Genomic DNA, 20,162 nt, shown 5'->3' with positions numbered 1-20,162 from the left:
AGGTTTTTCCTGCTTTGAGAGAAAATGCCTCGGTGTTTTTTGAGGATATTTCTCTCACGAAATTGTGATGTTTGCTAAATAACCGAGCACATCAGCTCTTGTTATACACGTGGAACATTAGGCACAATATTATTCTCTTCTGTGACATGTGTCTTTTAGATTTGTAAAACATTTTTTTAATTTTAAATTAAGAAACAAACATCGCTCACACGCTGCAGCTATGATCATTAATGAATTTTTTAAAATGTATTAATTAAATATATTTTGTCTCGGTACACAAAAAAAAAAAAAGAAAAAAAAAAAAAATTTCCCTCCAGTTGCCTTTGGCTAATGAGCTATCTCGTTGGCATCATTAGTAGTAGCTCACCGTGTGAAGCTATGTTTAAATATCCGTAGCAATGGTGCTACTTGCAATTAAGCAAATATCCTAAACGTACAATCGAAGTGTGTTCAGCCATATCTCCTTCAGTTAACAACTGATGATATGTAAGTTTGCTACTGTCAAACTCTCTTCGAACTCACGTACGTTGTTTTATTTTATTTTTTTCGACATTGTAAGTTTTTCAAAAAATTTAATTAAATATAATCCACAACATTTATTGTAAATTTTAGTACAATACCGCGATCTTACCTACTTGTAATAGGTTTAATTACTAGGTATTATTTGATTGTAAATTATTATAAAACATAAAACTTTGCAAAAAATAAAGAAATAGGTAATTATACAACAAAAAAAAAAACAGAGAAAAGTAAAACAGTATTCATTCAGCTCTCTTTATAAAGTATGACTTGTGATTCTTTACAATATTCGCTTGTTAGGGCTGAAATTTGACATGCACGTGTATGTGTCAAAAGAAATGAACGAATTGCTTAGCCTGCCATTTTGTTTTGCAGTGGAATCCAAAGTACTGGAAATCCGGTCAAATTGAGTGATGGGTAAAGTATAAGTCAGACTTATATGAATAAACGTTTGATAATTTATTTGATAATATCCATGAATCTTTAGTTCAGCTTTCTGGTAATATACTACAATATTGTTATGATGTTAGCTGAATTTGCTAAATAGAGCTAAATTAGCGTTGTTAGTTTAGTATAGCTTCTTTTTTCTCATCTCACTGAATAAGAACGTTCCTTATCGTTCTTTAGTAAATTTTATGTGGTGCGCAATGCCTTCAAATCCACTAGCAATAGATTGTACGCCTATTTCTAATCACTATGAAATATTTCAGGTTGAAAATTTTAAATCAATGTACTTAGGTATATGAATTCTGAACATTGCAAATTCTGCAATTGTGGAAGAATCTTATGAAATAATTCACTACGAAACGATATTCAACTTATAATAATTTTCAGTTTTATATGATCATCCTGAAGATCATTATGACATTACAGAAATTTTTTCCAAATTTCATCGATAGACAAATGTAAATAATTTTCAATTATGCTATAGTAGTCAGAGTACATTGATTTGTACAATAGTTATTTTTACAACGTAATACCTAAACCTGTAGCCAAAGGTAAGATCATCAATAATTAATGAATAATAAACTCAATTATACGCTTTATAATTCTTTAATAATCGAATGAATGGTTAGTTTGCATGTGTGAAAAGTTTCTTGTTTTGTTACATTAATGAAAAATACATAAAAAATGTACCTGGTTGAAAATACGTATAAAAGTAGTAAAAAACGTTACCAACCCTTGAATTCGGAATATTGTATTTTTGTACTGTAACAGCAACTTGTATACAGCAATTTTTCTTATCGTTTTTTTTTTTCGTGAATAAATCAACAGAATAATGAAATTGTCATAGTTTAGATTACCCAATTACGCATCATAGCTATAAGAATTGGAAACAAGTAAGAATATTCTGAAACTAAAGACTGTCGAGTATCAATGTTACAATAAATCTTTTTAGAAGAAAAATTAGTAAAAAAAAATGTTCTGATTCATTAAATCTTCGATGGGATGCAGTTTGCCTGTGAATGCATACTACTGTTCTAAGTACTTCATTTCGATCCAATAGTTTACTTCACATAATTCAATTGATTTTCTAACAAGATTGTTTTATTTATTCAACACGGATGAGGATATTCGAAATTATTGCGATATATGTGTATGTATAATTTAAATTAAGTACAGCTTGAAGAAAACTATAATTATCTGGCCCAGATTTGTATTGAGGGAGTTACGCGAAATTCATATGATGAAAACTGAGAGAAATTACAGTGCGAAATAATAAAAGCTGCTTTACTCTTAAATGAATATTAAATGAAAATTAAATGAAAATTAAATTCATTATTTTCCTACTACCTGAATTTAAAAGTAAGATATATTCATAATAGTGGATCTTCGTAAAGAGATACGATCCAAAATTTTCTGCAATATGAGTTACGCTGTGATGGAAGTAGGTATTGTGAGGTAATGGCTTAATCATATAAATATGCTGGCATGTGTGTTAAGTTAATTTATACATCTCACCCTTGGCTAGTATCATATTAAACCGCTTTATACAGTAAACTCTTAAAAACGTAGGTTTTTTTTGTCAGTTGTACAAGTGTAATGTAATGCAAGGTATATTGTTTGGTATTGACTAACGTGTGATTTAATGATTAATTATTGTTCTATACAATTGTGACTTAATGCGGCAAACCCATCATAGTTGTAGTTGACGATGTCTCAAATCTGCTGTTCTCTCATTCGCCAGATTATTCCATACGACACGTATAAAATGGTATACATATTGTATGCACTAACTAGTCCTTGACTCCTGTAAACACATCATTATACAAGTATTTTAATTGTTGTGTTTAAAAACGTTTCGATTGAAAATCTAATAATTAATATGCATTTTTAGTTTATAATAGTTTAGTTTTTAAAATTTCCCAATTGATGAGGCACTTTTTCGAAATATTCAATTCCTCCTAAAATATTTACATACTGAACAAATTTCAATTATCTTTAGTCCCGCGAAGCAGATATATAGATGCTTTAATTATGTTAAAACTTAGTACATACAGGTTTAAAAGTTGTTAGGCTGAAATCATCTCACGCACATATTCATTAATTTATTTACAGTTCTCTACTGCTCACGATTTAAAATTAATATATTACAGTTTTCTACACAATTATTAGAAAACTCAGTTATTTACATCTACGAGTCTGAGCGCTGTTGTAGATAGATCAGTAGGTACTTAGATTCAGCTTAAACTTTTCATAAGTCAGCGTTATCACAGCCAGATGATTATCAAAGTATATATTCATAGAAGAATAGAATACGTGTCAGTTTTTTGGATTTTGAAGATTGTCTTCATTTTTCGTATGCGTATATCAGGTCTGTTTTAAATGCTTCAGTCTATGAATACATAATTCCTCGATCGTCAAAAGTACAATAATATTAACAAAAGTATATATTTTAATGCTGAACAGACATGTTCTACACAGTAATAAAGATTGAACAATCTGTTTTAAAATTTTACTTCAACGAGCCTAACGATTAGTCGTAATACATGGTGGCATAAAAATGGAGCAAGAGCATGTATTTAGTTTTTCTGATTATTATAATTCTTTAACGGATGGGAATCCATGCCCACAAGCAAAACCAATTTCTTCATTCTTAAAGCAAATATTGTTTTAAATTACCTTGTAACTGCGGAATACTGCTCAATTCTTAGGCCGGCCTTGTATCAGTTTTCTACGTTCAGCTTTGTTTAGAATGCAGACGCATCGAGTTGTATATGCAACGAATAATTCGAACTTTCCTTGACTCATCTTCTTCTATCTATAAAAGTTGACTTTCAAAATTACCAAATTCTATCTACCAAATTTGGCTCGACATATTAATGGCATGACAAACGTTTGACGCAATTCGTTCAAAATGTGAAGTTGACTTCAGAGATCCTAAAGCAAGTAGAGAAATTTTGAGAAAAGAATATGTTTATCAATGATGCAATTTTATCTAGGGGCTTGTATTTACTATGAAAATAAGCCAGGCTTTGAATATACAGCTACAAACTAGTAGCTTCTTTTTCTGAAGCTTTATTTCCCAATGATACTATGAAAAGCATTATAATTTGTTATACGCGATGATCATTCATAGCTTATTATTTTCGCAATGAAATAACTTGTTTACAATAGCATAATACGATGGCCAGATTAGTTATTGCATAAATATTTAGAGCCAGGCTAAACAAAATTCAATAAAACACGCTGAGTAGTTCCATGAGATTTATTTGTCATCGATGACTATGATTAATGCAAAAATTAAAAATAACATTAATATATCTTAGTTCTATATTACAATAAATGCAAAGTGAATTTGTTGCAAATACTACGCATCGTCAAACTATTCGAATGGTTACCATCCCGCAGCCAAGACATTAATTGTAATTTACTTGACGTTAACTTTATCTACTGCACCAAATGAAAAATAGTGATTATTTCAAAGTGCGAAATATACTGTAATTATTGTATCTGTGTCACATTTTGACAATCAATAATCAATTCTCGATCGAATTGAATTAATGAATATAAATGAAAATCACATGTTTATTTACAAAACTGTGACTACGACTCTGTATTAACTTTACCTATCCTTAATCATCTGCTCATTAGGTACACTTGCTTCCATTTAATAATAACCAGAATTGGTTTTCTTTTTCAATGTTGAATACTTCTGTAATATGTGACAGGAAATTAGTATCAATAAAATTAATTCCTTTGCAGTCTTCAAAACTTGAGCGTTTTCACTAAAAAAAAAAAAAAAAAAAAACTCTACAGAGATATAAATTTCACCACCTCCAAGATGTTAAAAATTTCTACTCATATAGCGTAAAAGATAAAGTAGATTCCACGAAATATGATTTTAATTATGTATATTATATACAACAACATGGATATATATATATATATATATATATATATATATATATATATATATATATATATATGTGTATGTATATTTATATATATATATATATATATAGTATTCTGTAAGTAACGTTTCAAATTACACTAATTAACATACAAAAATTATATTCATTTACACGAATAAATATTAGTATGAAATATTATGCTCGTTTTAACGAAAGAAGTTGTAATTATGAGGGGGAAAAAAAACCAAGCACTAATGACAGTGCTGAAATTTCAACTCATATACAAGTACATTATAGCCAGACGATGTGAACTCCACTTTTGATAAGTTTCCAAACAATAATTCATATTATGCCGGTATGGAGAAAAAAATGTGGGGTCTAACATTCAATAGTATTTACTTTGTAGCTGAGTGATTTTTGAAAAGCCCAAAAATTTTCACAGTGTTCATTTACAAAAATTGTATAATGATAAATGTTCAAAATAAAAATTGAAAGTGGAGCTGGCATGCCGTAACCTTATGTACAGAAATTAAGTAAATAATTTAATAATGTTAAAGATTAAGTCTTGAATAACTGTGAATGTAAATTTTGTTCTAAAGAAAATTTATCCTGCAATTGCCGTTACCTTCTTTTTGTTTCAATTTTTGAAAAATTTCAACATTCAAATCAACGATTTTATTCAGAAATTTAGAATTAAAAATTTTTACACGAATTTCATGACAAAAAAAAAAATATAACAAAGATGCGATCCATCAGCATAAATTACAATTTCAGGGAAAATCATTTTCCAACATGAGTATATAATACGAAAAATGTAAGAAAAGTAGAACATTTTTGTTGAATTTGCACGAAAATCATCGTTTTTCATCAGCTGACAAAGATTTATTGCTAGTGTGGTGATACACGCAACAAAACAAAAGGAAGAACGAAAATTAGAATAAATCAAAAAATTAATAAGTGTTAGTAAGTTCGTTTAAAGCAGGATTCTTCTCATCGGGAAGGAAAGGAATGGCGGACAAGCTCAATTCAATCTAAAGGATAAAGGGAAAAAATTAATTATAACGATAATTATATCAATCACGAATTTGAAATGGGAATCTTCAAATGCAAGAAAAATTTTCTATTCGTGGACATTTGATACCTTTAGCAGGTTGTAAAAATCTCTATAATGTGCCTGCATGATATTCACAATCTATAATTTTATGGCAAGTCATGAAGCATTATTCCATTTTTTTTTTTGTTTGGAAATTGGCAATAATTCTTGACAACATATAATTCACAAATTTTAATATGGAATTCATTCTACAAATGACACCTGTACCCACTTGTTGCATTACTCATCGCATTTGTTCCATGTTGATCCTGCAGAGAAAAATTTACATTTCCTAATTTTATTAAAATTAGTCTTTAAGCATGTCTGTTTGCTTTAAACTGGAAGCTTACTCCAGAACAAAATCAATAAGATCCACCATTCCTTAGTTGAAGTTTTTCTGATAAGAGATAAACGATATCATCTTCAACATAGCGCACATAATAAATAATGCAGCATCAAATGGATTTAATATGATTTGAGATATCGTACAAGCGATGAAAAGAGGTATTGAAAATTAATATTAAGATGCCTATAAATACATGGTTAAACGACACTTTCAATTGCCGATACGATCACGTGTTCTTACTTTTAACGATATAGTGAATTTCAAGTAATATAGTTGCCTTTCTGGTTCACTTGTACGATCTATTGATCCTCAATGGGCATAACGAATCTCTTTTCGCTAGTTTATTTCTTCTCGCATATTTAATGTATTGCAGTAAATTATGGATAGTTAAGAAAATAAGGAGAGAAGAGTTAGTTATGTTATCATCTCGAGTTTAGTTGGGATATGGTGAAATCATCATCATAGAACTTGATTATATCACGATTTTCTGTCAAGCTTCTGTTAATCATACTGTATAATATCTTTGATGCTATTATTAACTGTAAGTGAATGCTGGTGATTGAATAGTCATACATTTTTAAGAACTAAGGCCGCAATTGCATCATGCAGGTAGTTGCAAATAACATTATTAATATTTACAAAGATGTATGCAATATAATTTCTGTCGGTTGAAAATTCATGGTGAAAGTTTTGGACAATGCCTTTGTACTGAAAGTCACGAATGTGTGAAACGTAACGCAGTATTTTAATACCAATTCCAATTTATTTGAACACTCTTATTGATTTAGGCAGTGCCTGCATCAAACAATAAGAATGCATAGCAACGTCCGCGTTTTGGTGAAGCTGTTATTTTTAGCATTCCTTAAAAACGGGATTCATTGCCAAAATGTATAATGTCTTAAGAGGCAGCTCTAAAAAGAAATATACAAATTACGCAACAGCAAAGTTTTATCGGTATAACGTAGTTATTGAGAAAATAGTTTGGTTTTTGATTATACACATAATATATGAGTTTATTTCTAGCTATATACTAGTCCTATTCTGAAAGGTACAAGTCTCTCCGCATTCCTTAACAAAATACTTTACAATCACAAGTATTTACAAGTTACAATGCTGTTACAAATATAAATTTTCATAATTGATATATAATACTCAAGGAAAATTGACAATAACAATCGAGTTCCGACATTACATCCTTTTCAACGCCAGGCCAGAAGCAAGTTTATACAGAATAGGACTATGCACAAAGCAAGCTAACTACATGCGCATCACTCAAGAGCAAGAGTCAGTTATCGTAAAAAATAAACGTTCCGTTCGAATAACGGAATGAACCGTGCTTCTATAATTTTTACATTCGTATATCTTTGATGATACGAGTTCGCTTAAAAAGAGTTCTACTATTTGTCTGTAATTTGTACGTATTCTTTCCAAAGAATAGATTTAGGATAGTAGCAGGTAATAAGAAAGAGTTTGCAATGATTTCAAAATACTGAAATAACAATTATAGTTTACGAAGTTTCCTACTCTTGCTCTGACCTGATATAATATAATTTTCTGTCAACTGAAAATAAGAATGCAATAAAAATTATCTGGAGTAACTACTAATCATCCTGTCGATCTTGTCTTTCTTCATACTCGTATAATTTCCAAATGACTGAAGAAGCATCGTCAATTACAATTTTATAATTGGAACCGAACTTGTTTGGTTTTTTTTTTTTCTTCTACAATTCTTATTTCCAAAAGACAGTGAAATGCTAAGCTTTGCTACTTCTCTTATTATTATTTTCACTACTGGGGGGAGGAGGGGCAATAATATACTTTGGTATGTGTGTGCTACATTGATAAAATTCGGCGAAGGCCTTGATTTCCATTTTCGTTAAAGATCAAATCGTGAAGGGTAGGAAATTCGAGTCGCAACGTGTATTACAAAGTAATTGGTCAATAACTAGTTTTAAAATATCTGTCACAAAAAGTCATATTGCGACAAATGTTGATCTTCGACTTGCGTTATAACAGCGAAATGTGATTATTCAAATAATAATTACAATATTTGTAAATATTTTACACTGCCGCTGTAACCAGATTGCTTTAATTTCGCAATGATTTCGGTTTTAAAAGTAACGCGATATTGAAATCGGTATTTAATGAGGAGAAACAAGTTTAAACCTATGTTATTCGTTTCTTGATCAACTTGGAATAAATCTTGATTGAATATGACGTTAAATGCATGCAGTTGAGCCATACGATTTGTTTCAGAAATACGATCAAGGTGATTCTAGAAAAAATTTGGCCAACTTTTACAATGGAATAGTATGAATGGGGAGTTTTCAGTTTTGACTACGAATCCAGATACAAATATATGATACCAAACATAATATGAGATCATTTTTAATACGTGAGCAGATAAGAGTTCCTAAAATCGTATACATGGAATCATAATCAAGGCCTTCTTTGCTGCTATAATATTATTGACAGATTTCCAATATTGCATAAACATAACATCAGTACAGATATCCATAGACACCGATTCTAAATATTATATACAGGACTGCTCTTGTTTTTCTTTTTTTTTTTTTTAAAGCTTTCGGCCAATTTGTCCAGTAAGTAAGTAAATAAGTAAGTACAAGCTCATTTTAAAATGAACCCTCACAAATCATAAGATTGCCTAAAGTAAGACATTTTTTACGTAACATTTTATTCTTATTTTTTTTTCATAACTTCTTTTTTTTTTTTTTGATTGCTTGTTTTTATAGCTGAGAAAATTGACCAGTCATGATTTAATATTCTGAGCACGAGTCCTCTAAAACTACAAAAATATATAATTATTATATTGTAATATTACGCATTTCAACACAGCAGAGGGTGCCATAAAAATATTCTATTGTGTTAACAACTTATCAAATAGAAATCTAGACTTTTTAAATATTTCCCATCTTTGCCAACATCATTTCTAGACCAAATAGTCTCTTATTCACTGCGGATAAGTCAACAAATATATAGTCATGTGAAACTTTCAAAATAATATGCTACATATTAACGACGTTCTTTTCTACTTGAATAGCAATAATATAAAACAAAGTGATGTTTAAAAAATCTGAAATTGTTGGCACATTTATCGTGAGATTGGGATTTCAGGGCTAATCATCAGAATTCATTCGTACAATCAAGAGATCAAGCAATCTCGAGTCATTGACTCGTGTGGAAAATCTCAAGGATGGCATAACTCACGCTAATAAAAATTATAAGAAAGTATGACTCATAGACACAATACAATATTTGGCAAAACCCTGCATAATAATTTGAATATATCTTCATTTCTTGTTTATTCCTTTAGATATATGGGAGGAAATTGTATAAAATCCAATAATGGGTACCAGTATTAGGTAAAAATTAGGAATATCAATATCGTTCATGATTTGCCTTTAGCAGAGTCTGTTGTAAAGTTCTAACAACTCATCTGCTGCGACATGGCACTTTGCAGTAAAACCTCTATTACCAATTGTCGCTTAATGATAATTCTAATTTTGTATCAGTATCAAATTTTTTCCTCGCTTATTTAGTTTTTCAGAACTCGCAGTAGCATAGTTACAAGAAAATGTATTCTGTCCGAATTTGTTAAGAATAATCATTCCTCAGACTATGGAGAGATACTTTTAACGCAGTTTTAAAAATCAGTAACTAAACAGTTATCTAAAGTTTTCCAAGTATCTGAAAATATATATGCGCACGAATACGTGGTATAAGAAAAATACATTTTCGTTGCAACTGACTGAGACAAGGTTAAGACATTAGTCAAGGTGAGCTTAACAATAACAGAAAAATAAACAGATGAAAATAAAAAGAAATATAGTATTGATCCATGCATTACTTGTTGTTTGCCATATTCGATAGGAAAAGAGCCACTGTTGTCTATTTTTTTTTGTTTGCTTTAAATGCCACACAACATTACCAGAATCAATAGCCGTTAGAAAATAATAGAGCTCAATATCGATAAATTTACTCGTATTTAAAGGTTGTAAAAATGCTCAATCCGGTCTATGTTAAGAACAAATATGATGTAATTTATGTACAATTTATTATTGATTCTGAATTTGCCTTTATATAGTATAGGTATACGACGAAATGAAATGAAATGAAATGACATGAGCGAATGAATGAATGGACACAGTGTTTAATTTCACTTTGAAAATTACTCCATTTCATTGTAGAATAATTCCTAAAGTGCTCGCACTCTATGTTTTTTCTTTCTTTCTATAACTGTTCTTTTTTTAATTAATGATAAAATCTGCCGCCGATACTCATACGTTATAATGCTGCAACAGTTATTTAGCCTAACTATTTCACACTAAGGGTATCAAATATATTATATCTTTCAAAAAGTAGTGACATTCCCTGAGTATTATCATATTGTTTTTTTTTTCTTTTTTTTTTTCAAATAATTTAATTATTTTTAATTGTTTATGTTCATTTTCATTTAGTAAAGTTTAGCACAACATCGCATCCCACAGGGAATTTTCTTACCATTCAACGCCTCACCTGATCGAAATTGGGTCACATATGAATCACTATTATCTGTGATGTAACGGCAGATTTTTCATACTTTTTTTTTTGGTTGACAAATGGTATTTATTTATGCATGCGTATATGAATTCAGCGAAGAACAAATTCCACTGTTTTATGTTTTATTGTACTTGAATGAATATAAAGAATGAATATTGATGTGTGAAATGGGTAATAATTGTACGTTTGGTGTGTGTATATGTGTGTGGGTCACGGAATAAGAGTCGTGGGTTAGTTAATATGAAGGCAAATCGTATCCAAGACTTACACTGTTCGCCCTGCTGGGGCAAACTTCCCGGAACACCTGTTCGATGAATGGTCGCCTGTGGAGAAGAAGAGAAACAAAATGGAATTACTATTAATCAATGATTGAACATTGCAATGGCATATAATTGGTAATGATATAAATTTCAGGAAGAAAAAATTATCAATACAAAAAGCAAAAATATGACCAAGGACGTCACTACGGCAGCCTGCTGTTACGACGAAAAGTAAATAGTTAGTCGTTATCGCTCTGCAGTGTGTTAAAAATACCTATTTTAAGTAAACTTGTATCATGATACAGTTATACCCAAGGTCGAGGGTACCTCGATCATCCTGTTGCCAGAGTAATCTAATTATGTACTTTGGTATCCGGCCAAATTGCTAATAGACTATGTTCTTTCTTTGTGTTGGGTGCTGCGTTAACAACCAACCTAACACAATTTTATTATATAAGCATTCAACAACTTTGCTCGTCTACACGTGTATGGTAGGCTGACTTAATAGTTAGTCGACGTGCCTCTGTAGGAGCAGGCAACGTCCGAGTCATTCTGCACGTTTCCTTAACAATACAAGAGTTTGTCACGAAATTTCTACAGCCAAGGTAACGTTAACAAATACTGTACAAATAAAGGTAGTATAGTTAAAGGTAATAAAGTTTGCATTTTGGGAAGTCAAAAAATTTCCTGTACTGCAAAGAGAAAAAAAAAAAAAAAAGTTTTTGGTTGCCATAAAACATGAAAAGTTGTGCTCGAAGCGATCGTCAGTTAAACTTGCTTCAATTGTTGGTATAGATAAATTTAAGTGTAAAGGAAGAAGGAAAATTCCTCGACAAATGAATTCGTGTAAAAGTTTCCAGTCAATGTGAAGGTGTGTCATTGTGACATTGTGATTCAATGGCGACACTTAGTCTGTATAGAGTTTGTCCGTGAGTGTGAAAGGGCTCAGTTTATTCTTGCATTCAGCCGTCAATGCGATTCAAGGTGTATTAAGAAATCAACTTACTTGGCAGGAAGACCACCTCCGGGTGGAAGATTGGGCATTTCCTGGTCTATAAGATGTTGGAGCAGCTGTGGGAAATCGATTCCATCCTGGCCCTCCTGCTGCGTTACTATTTCTGTCAACAGAATGACAATGATTAATTCAAAATGTTCTGGTACCTGCTTATTTGAAATAGAATTTAGAGAAATTATAGAACAGTCGCTATCACAAACACATACTCGTTGTGCATTTACTGCTGTATTGAATGGCGATGTAAACTATCGTTGCTTTTTGTCATGTAATGTTTGACAAAAGTTGGTCAATTTTTAAATTTCAATTCGAATAATCATGAAAATTGGTGTTAAGAATTTAACCGGGTTACACATTGAATTGCGACATTTGAGAGACACTTTGAAACTTGTTGATATAAGGCTTTGGGAGTTTATCAATTTCTACATTGTAAATAAGAATTAGGTGTTACATAATGTAGAGAAGTAATAATCGGTGAAGTTGGCGAGTAATTGTTTTCTGATAAATTTTCAGGTGACAAATTTTTTTTTTAATTACCTAAATAGTCAAGTGAAAATATCTAAACATGCAGCTACTTAGGACTGGAATAAATAACTGTTACGGTACATTTCTTATGGGAACAGTAATCAACACAGATACTCCGGTCATAAGTAGATACATCGATCTTACTTTGAGTGAAATGTAAAAACAAAAAATATCTTCACCTTTGGAATTGTTTCAGATACTTGATTTACTTATCACGAAATTTCGGATACAAGAGCGTTCCTTTACAAGTAACGGCAATCGCAATTTTTTCCATAAGAAATGCATTGCCGTTATACATGAAAAATTAACTAAAATTTAATGTCAAGAAAATGAAACAGAATCGAGTATTTTGAAACTGAGTTTGCACGTACCTGTTTCATCTCGTAAACATGCATGTTTTCGTATAAGAAAATATTTATCAATTTATTTTTGTTTTCTATGAATTAATTACTATTGCAGTTTGGAAATTACTTGGGTATGTTATATTAACCAAGTCCAAAGGTGATAATTAAACAATATTATTCAATAATTTTTTTTTCAGTAAATTACGACAAGTTGCAAAACCTAACATACAGATATTTGAATTGATTTGCACCTCTACTAATTCTTAGGAAAAGTAGAAATAGGTATGATAATATTGATTCCGTTAAAATAATTTTTTGGAATGCAGGTCAACAAATTCATTTTGAACTACTCCAGAAAATTCATATCCAATGTTATCGTAATATTCGTGTCAGGTAAGCTCCTTAAAAAATTTCGTCACTCCTATCTTACGGAACTAACGCTAACACAGTTAAAAATCCACTTACAATTTCAATATTCTTAACAATAGTTACATATCACAACTGTATAAGTTACATTTTACGAGATAATTGTTCCAGTAATACATTGACCTTTTCATCAACTGCCGATGATTTCTCAGTCATATATATGTATATAATTTTAACAATTTAAAAACTCAGTTACAATTGACATTATATTGGTGTGTAGAAGATGCGATTTTTAATTATTGATATAAACTTTCAATTTCATCCATTGGATAGATTTGAATTTTGGTTGTTTAAGAAACTTAAGCTTAAGAAGAAGCTTAAGAAACTCTAAGAAAATACCAATCATATCTATGGTGGTAACATATATCTTTGGTAACAATCAAATTGACTATATAACGTGAATAACGACTCCTATATATAATATTCATCTATATATCTATGTATCTATTTTGTCGTTATCTCTATGAGATATAATACTTCAGGAATGGCATTATTCAGATAATGCTTGACGTCCATTTCTAGAAAAACTTGACATCCATGAAATTACGTTACAGGGAATAGAATAGTCCCTGACAGAATCAAAGGACGGGATTTGACTATTTTTCTTTATTCTGAGCTAATGTTTTCCTAGTTCGTTCCAACTACCGATTGTGAAATCAAGAATCTTACGATTTTATCTTTTCCAATATATACCATAACAAAACTGGCTCGCTACTGTTTACACTGATGCATTCGTAGGCTAATTGCATTTACGATCTATTTGTCTCTACATGTTTGCTCTGATAATACATCGGTTGTCTCTTTGACGAAGTTTAGCTGAATATCAGCTAGTTGTATACGCGTCTTTGAAGATCTATTATAACACAATAAATGAAAAATTGAAGTGGAAAAACCAGATCATTCTAAAATTACTCTAGCTCAGTACACCTATCACACTGTAAAGAGTAAGAGAAAATCTATGTCAAGGTAAAGTCTAATGAATAACCATTTTTCCAAACATCACATAAACTTGCTGTGACTACTAAAGTACATAATCACATTCCGCGCAACGTACGAACGACTAAAATATGTGGAATTTGTGAAAGTGCAATAGATGCTGTAGTAAATTCAATGTTGTAGGAATAGCAAGTTATTGTAATGTGAGACTGGTCCGGCTAGTAGATTCTCGAACATTTGTTAACAATGAAATTAAAAAGGAATGACTTTAAATTCGCCTAATTAATATTATATTTAAAAGGAATTATATTCCATACTTGAATAGAGAATAATGAAATGTAATACTGTGTATAATTTTGATATCTCCTTTCCACTAGTAATTTAAACACGTAAGCATAGATATTTTCTACAAATACAATTGTTAACGATAAATATCAATAAAACCTTTGTTTATAAATGTTACTTGGTTCCTTAGTTCACCGCATTTTATATAATTTCAGCTGATAGTAAAATATTTCCTTTAATAATGGCCCAGAGTACAAATTTGCTTATCCGGAAATTCGTAATATGTCTTTTAAACTCTGAATTTTAATTAAATATATTAAACGTTTCAATACTAAAATGTTCCTATTAAAAATATTACTACATATTAGTGTAAGTTACACTTGAAAGTATTTTAGCTATCCAAAGCGTTGAATACATTTTTCATAAATGAAACAGATAGTTTCATGATCATCTATAAACAACTGGTACAGAGAAATCTTTTACTTTGCATTATAAGGCTTGTGGGTTCCACGTAACAAATATGTTTTCGTTAGAACATTCTTCGATGAGATAATATCTCGAAAGTATGGTAAATATATTTATGCAATTGACACCATAAGAATCTTACTTTTCTTTAAATAGATAGTAATGTTCAAGGTCGAGTTTTTACCCAGACTGTTTGCAATTATGTTCGGTTATTCTATTCAAATAGGAATCAAAAATAATTGCTGTGACTGTGACGATGAAATATTTTGAGCTCTATGAAACGAATAATGGGATAAATATATAGAATGTTTTGTTACTCTTAATCTAAGGAAGATCTATTAAGAATTGCTTCTTGTTACCTATGAAACAGATACCACGAACATTGATAGTATACATATTGTTTCGGCTGATTTTTCGTATAATCTAAGACTCCTTACATTTTTACGTAAAAACTCAAATATGTCCTCATTAATTCAACGTTGCAAGTTAGTAGTTATGTCTGTACATTACATGTATAATATCAAATCATACGTGTGTGAGATTAAATTTGGTCGAATTTTGAATATGAAAGCTTTAGAAGCTTTCCATAGTTGCTTAGATGTTAACGAATATTATTATATCACACGCTTCAGTTATAAGATTGAATTTATTTATCAGCTATATTTCTCTCTCCCAATTTTTTTCTCTTTTAGTCGCCCCTCTCCTTCTTTTTCTTTTCTTGCGCAAGTTTAATAATTTCTTTTGAAAGTGGTTTTGACCATTTTTTCATTTTTTAGATTGTCGAATCAAAGGCATGGTTTAAAATCAGCTTGTGATACCCTAAGATGGACTTATCTGCTCAGTTTCGCTCCAATTCATTTTTATAGAGGAGCTCCTTCAATAAGCTACGTATTGGATTGAACGCTGCATTATTTTATAATATTGCTTATATACTATTTTGGTGTTTCAATTTTTTATATATAAGTAAGAAGGATTAGCAAGTAGACACCAATTTTTGTTATTCATCTACTTCTCTAAATATGATATAAAAGAGAGAAAAAAAATAGTATTTTAGATATAATGGAACAAAATATAATACTCAAGTATTAAAACCGTCTGATGACTTGCAGAAAAATTTCTCGATTCATCAAAGCGATAGTGACAAAATGTTATCGCTTGATACTTTGGTTTATTGCTCACTTATTACGTTGAGATTCCAGTTGAGAAATTGCGTCTCTGGGTGACGTAATGTTAAGGTAGGACTAGTTTGTCATAATTTTATGCACCCATTTATGTTTAGTTAGTTATAAGAGTTAGTGATTTATGGATCAATTTACGAAATTTGAACTCTTTGAGATCGAATTACTTGCAGGTTTCTCTAAATGAACCCAGAATAACACGGTCAACACAAGTAATAGATCAATAATCAATAGATAATCCCTAAAAACGATTGCAATTATCTCTTTTATACTGTGGTTTGTAGATTGGTTACTTGATTACGGTTGTAAAATTTATTCAAACCAGAGAAGAATGTCAAGTACGCTTACGACGTCTTGAAATACGTCTGTTAGTGCAGCATAGAAACGAGAGAAAAGAGTGAGAGTATGAAAAAGAGAATGAACCTTTGATCCTCCTTTCAATGGCCATTTCCAATTCAGCTTCTTTCTTCTGTGCCTCTGCGCTTGGCTTCGGGGCACCAGGTAACGTTACCAAAACTATGCTCATGTTGTCTCGGCTACCCTGAAAAGATAGAAAAAAAAAGTACTTTACTAAATTGTAATCTAGTTGGATAATTTCATGGGTCAGCATTTACAGCTTTTTTCAAGCAGAAATGTCTTAAATTGGTGAGTTTACGTATATGAGCTGGCTGGCTGGAATTCTTATCATGAATTCACAAATATATGGCAAATATAAATAAACCTTCAGACAACGATTCAACGGTGCAAGTTCACTCGATATACTTTTCACAATTAGCTTGATAATTGCTTGACTAACGAACACAATATTTCGTAATAACTAATAAATTTGGAAGCTAGATATGTGTTTTTGTGATTATATATTAAAGGACGTAAAAGTGCGAGCAAATCTTTTAATGTAGACATGAATTATTTTCATGGAAAACCAGTTGCATGCCACAATTAAAATTTTGGTAGATTCCATCTAAGGGGAATTTTTCTACCTGTACAAGCATAATCATTAAAATTGTATCTTTGAAATGCAATAGTAGGCATGCAATCTTCCTACAATTTCGTCACGATTTATTTAATTTTTAGCAAAGCAGTGCTGATAAGCCTCAAAATGTACAAAAAGTATATTTCCTGCTTCTTCAACATTTGAGTATATTCTAAAGATAGAATTGTGGAAAATATAAATTTCAGGTCAAGTTTATCAAGCTATATTTTATCTTCCTTCAAAGTTCCCAGTGTTTATTATCATGATTAAAGTACCCAGGCTCGCGTAATTAACCAACTCATAAGTATTTATAGCCCAGGCAAGTGATTACTTCTTCCACTCTGTTTTCAATACAGTAAATAATCAATGACGAATGATGTTATAATTTTTATAAGCAGCAGGTAATGAACGCTTAGTTAAATTTAAGAATATTTCATTATTCTGTAAGAGATTTCTACTTGTTGCTACATTATAGTACAAGCTGATGCTGTTTCTATTTTAATCTGAGATATATTAGAAACAATATTTGTTCCTGGTTGGCAAATGTGTACCCAATGATTAATGTGATATTATTATCTTCACAGTGCTTTGAACAATACAAGAATACTTGAATTTATACGACAAATTTAATTTATTTAAAAACTACACGGAATTAAGAGATTGAAAAAAACGACAGCTTTAAGACTCTCGAAAGCAAGCTACGTTTGTTCCAAAGGTGCAAAGCTCGAGTTTTGCACTACGATATCCATTATCTATTTTTACTTTGATGATAAAGTTGTACATTTTATCAAGACAAGAATGATGACTGAAGAAATGATAAGACTTACCTTATATAGGCAGGTATCTATGACTTGGTTGGTGACTGCTTCCAAATCGTCAGTCAAGAGTAGCCTAGAACGAATGAAATCACAGAGATCCTCGTTGGTCATAACATCCCAAATCCCGTCGCATGCCAAAACCAGGAATTCGTCATTGACGTCGTCTCTTTCCCTGACAAATATTTCAGGTTCGGGTGAGACTAGCTGTTCGCATGGGCCACGACCCTCGACATTTTTGTACTCGTAATCTCCTAAGGCTCTAGAAACAGCGAGCGATCCGTTAACTCGCTGGATCATGACGCTCCCTCCAGCTTTTTGGATTCTTTCCTTCTCAGCAGGTAAAACAGGCTTGTGGTCTCTGGTTGAGAACACTGGATTACCAGATCGGCACAGTACAGCCCTTGAATCTCCGCAGTTTGCGATGTAAATTTGCCTGGGAGAAATGAAAGCACAAACAGCCGTCGAGCCAGACTTATCTGTAATCATCTCAGGCAAGTCTCGCATTCGGTCGTCTAATCTCAAAAAGCCTGAGTGAATACCCTTTATTACATCCTCCGCCTTAAACTCCTCCGTTTGCATTATTGACTCTAACAAATGCTCCGCGCTGTGCGCAGACACAAGAGCACCTGCGTGACCATCGAACACTGCGAAGTAACTCCAGTCCGACAAGCCACCCTCAAGACCGGTTATGGCTCTGTGAGCATCCTCCATCTCAACCCGCCAGCCCTGCATGCTGGCGACTCCATATCGCAAACCGTTCCCAGCCCCATGCTCATTGTACTTGTCTGTTTGCGGTTTATCTAAAAATGCCCCCATAGTCTGTTGCTCTCTCTCTCACTATAGTGGTTCGCTGTTTTCAGCCGTATCAATCCAGATTTATATTATTTGACGAGCATTTTTCGTCGTATCAATTTTCTCACACAACACTTGGCAGCAGGTTTTCAGCTCGTTTTCTCTCGCCTGTAAATTATTAGATAATGTGAGATGCGGAGATGTGAGAATGCTGAGTTATATGTTGACAGAAAATAACGGTTTCTCTATCGGGGCAATTTCGAGTCTCTCGATTTGGCAACGCCGATTTTAGCGACAAAAATAGTTTTGTTATTCTTTCGTATACGCTACTATCAACGACTCGCAACCGACTCGCGACTCGCGACTAGGCTTCCAACGAAAACTTACGTGGGTAAAACTGCAGCAATATTATTACTAAACTCGAGCTAACAATGCCTACGGATTAAGCAGCGGTTCAGTACAACAGTTTACGATGTTCTATCAACGCATTTTTCGCGTCACCTTATTTAAACGTCGCTAGTTGAATCGGCTCATGTTTTTCTCAGGGACCACAAATATTACCGTCACCATGTCCCGTCGTCGAACCAGGCTCAACACACAGAAACAACGGAATCGACTCGTATGAATGGCGGATGCTTATTTCCCGGCGACTGCGCATGCGCGGGTTATAAATAGACCCGCACAAGGCGTCACCGCCGTCCAATCGGCTTGCCGACTGTTATTTTTCGCGGGCCAAACCGTCGCGTCTGCCAGAGAACTCCGGGCTTAAATTTTCAACACCTCGGAATCGCGTTATCGTTCCCGTATCGTGGGTTCGACTAACCACCGTGCGAACGTTTATCTTATCGCTTTATCTATAACGCGACAATTATGCAACGTATCAATGACGATGGGAAACATACCGTACGTAGACGGTTTGAAAATGCTCGTACGTACGCCACGAGCCATCCGATTCGTCGGTTTTTTCTCCTTCACAGCTGCTGCCTTAGGGCTTCTTGAATGAACCCGTGCAGCGTGAACGCAGCCTCGCTACGACGCGTGGTTCTAATGAGCTCATGCGCGTACTTATCCGTTTCATTGCCGAATAAACAGAATGAACGCATTCTGTGATATTCTCAGTTATTCATTGATGATGCAGCGCTGTTTATGCGCTCTGATTTATATCGAGTCGTGACAGCATGCGCAAATTTCAACGCTAGACACGTTCGAAATGTGTTTCTACTATATACACGAAGACGCCTGTTAATGAATCAATATAGTGCATAGCAGGATTCA

General features: G+C 32.3%; 1 protein-coding gene and 1 long non-coding RNA gene across 8 annotated transcripts; one reads left to right on the top strand and one right to left on the bottom strand.

Annotated features, from left to right (window-relative positions):
* Positions 1-954: 954 nt before the first annotated feature.
* On the bottom strand, positions 955-19,587 carry LOC124176536 (protein phosphatase 1B). Of its 7 annotated transcripts, none has more exons than XR_006869408.1 (7): positions 19,449-19,587; positions 18,105-19,055; positions 16,728-16,845; positions 12,140-12,251; positions 11,142-11,196; positions 3,643-3,781; positions 955-2,770 (listed from the first exon to the last, which is right to left on the bottom strand). XR_006869408.1 is itself a non-coding variant. In XM_046557950.1 (6 exons), exons 2-6 carry the CDS (start codon positions 18,909-18,911, stop codon positions 2,753-2,755), a joined length of 1,110 nt encoding a protein of 369 aa, XP_046413906.1. In that variant the 5' UTR covers positions 18,912-19,055; positions 19,275-19,537; the 3' UTR covers positions 955-2,752. The 7 variants fall into 7 exon arrangements, 4 of the variants coding, with proteins under 4 accessions (XP_046413906.1, XP_046413903.1, XP_046413904.1 ...); XR_006869406.1 differs by having other exon boundaries at positions 19,275-19,543; XR_006869407.1 differs by having other exon boundaries at positions 19,389-19,543.
* LOC124176537 lies at positions 11,550-12,207 on the top strand. Its single transcript, XR_006869409.1, has 2 exons — positions 11,550-11,738; positions 12,147-12,207. It is a non-coding gene; the product is annotated as an uncharacterized LOC124176537 (long non-coding RNA).
* Positions 19,588-20,162: the final 575 nt, after the last annotated feature.

The sequence above is a fragment of the Neodiprion fabricii genome, chromosome 2 (genome assembly GCF_021155785.1).
Source record: "Neodiprion fabricii isolate iyNeoFabr1 chromosome 2, iyNeoFabr1.1, whole genome shotgun sequence".
Lineage (NCBI taxonomy): Eukaryota > Metazoa > Arthropoda > Insecta > Hymenoptera > Diprionidae > Neodiprion > Neodiprion fabricii.
This window is presented reverse-complemented; position numbering and strand designations above follow the sequence as displayed.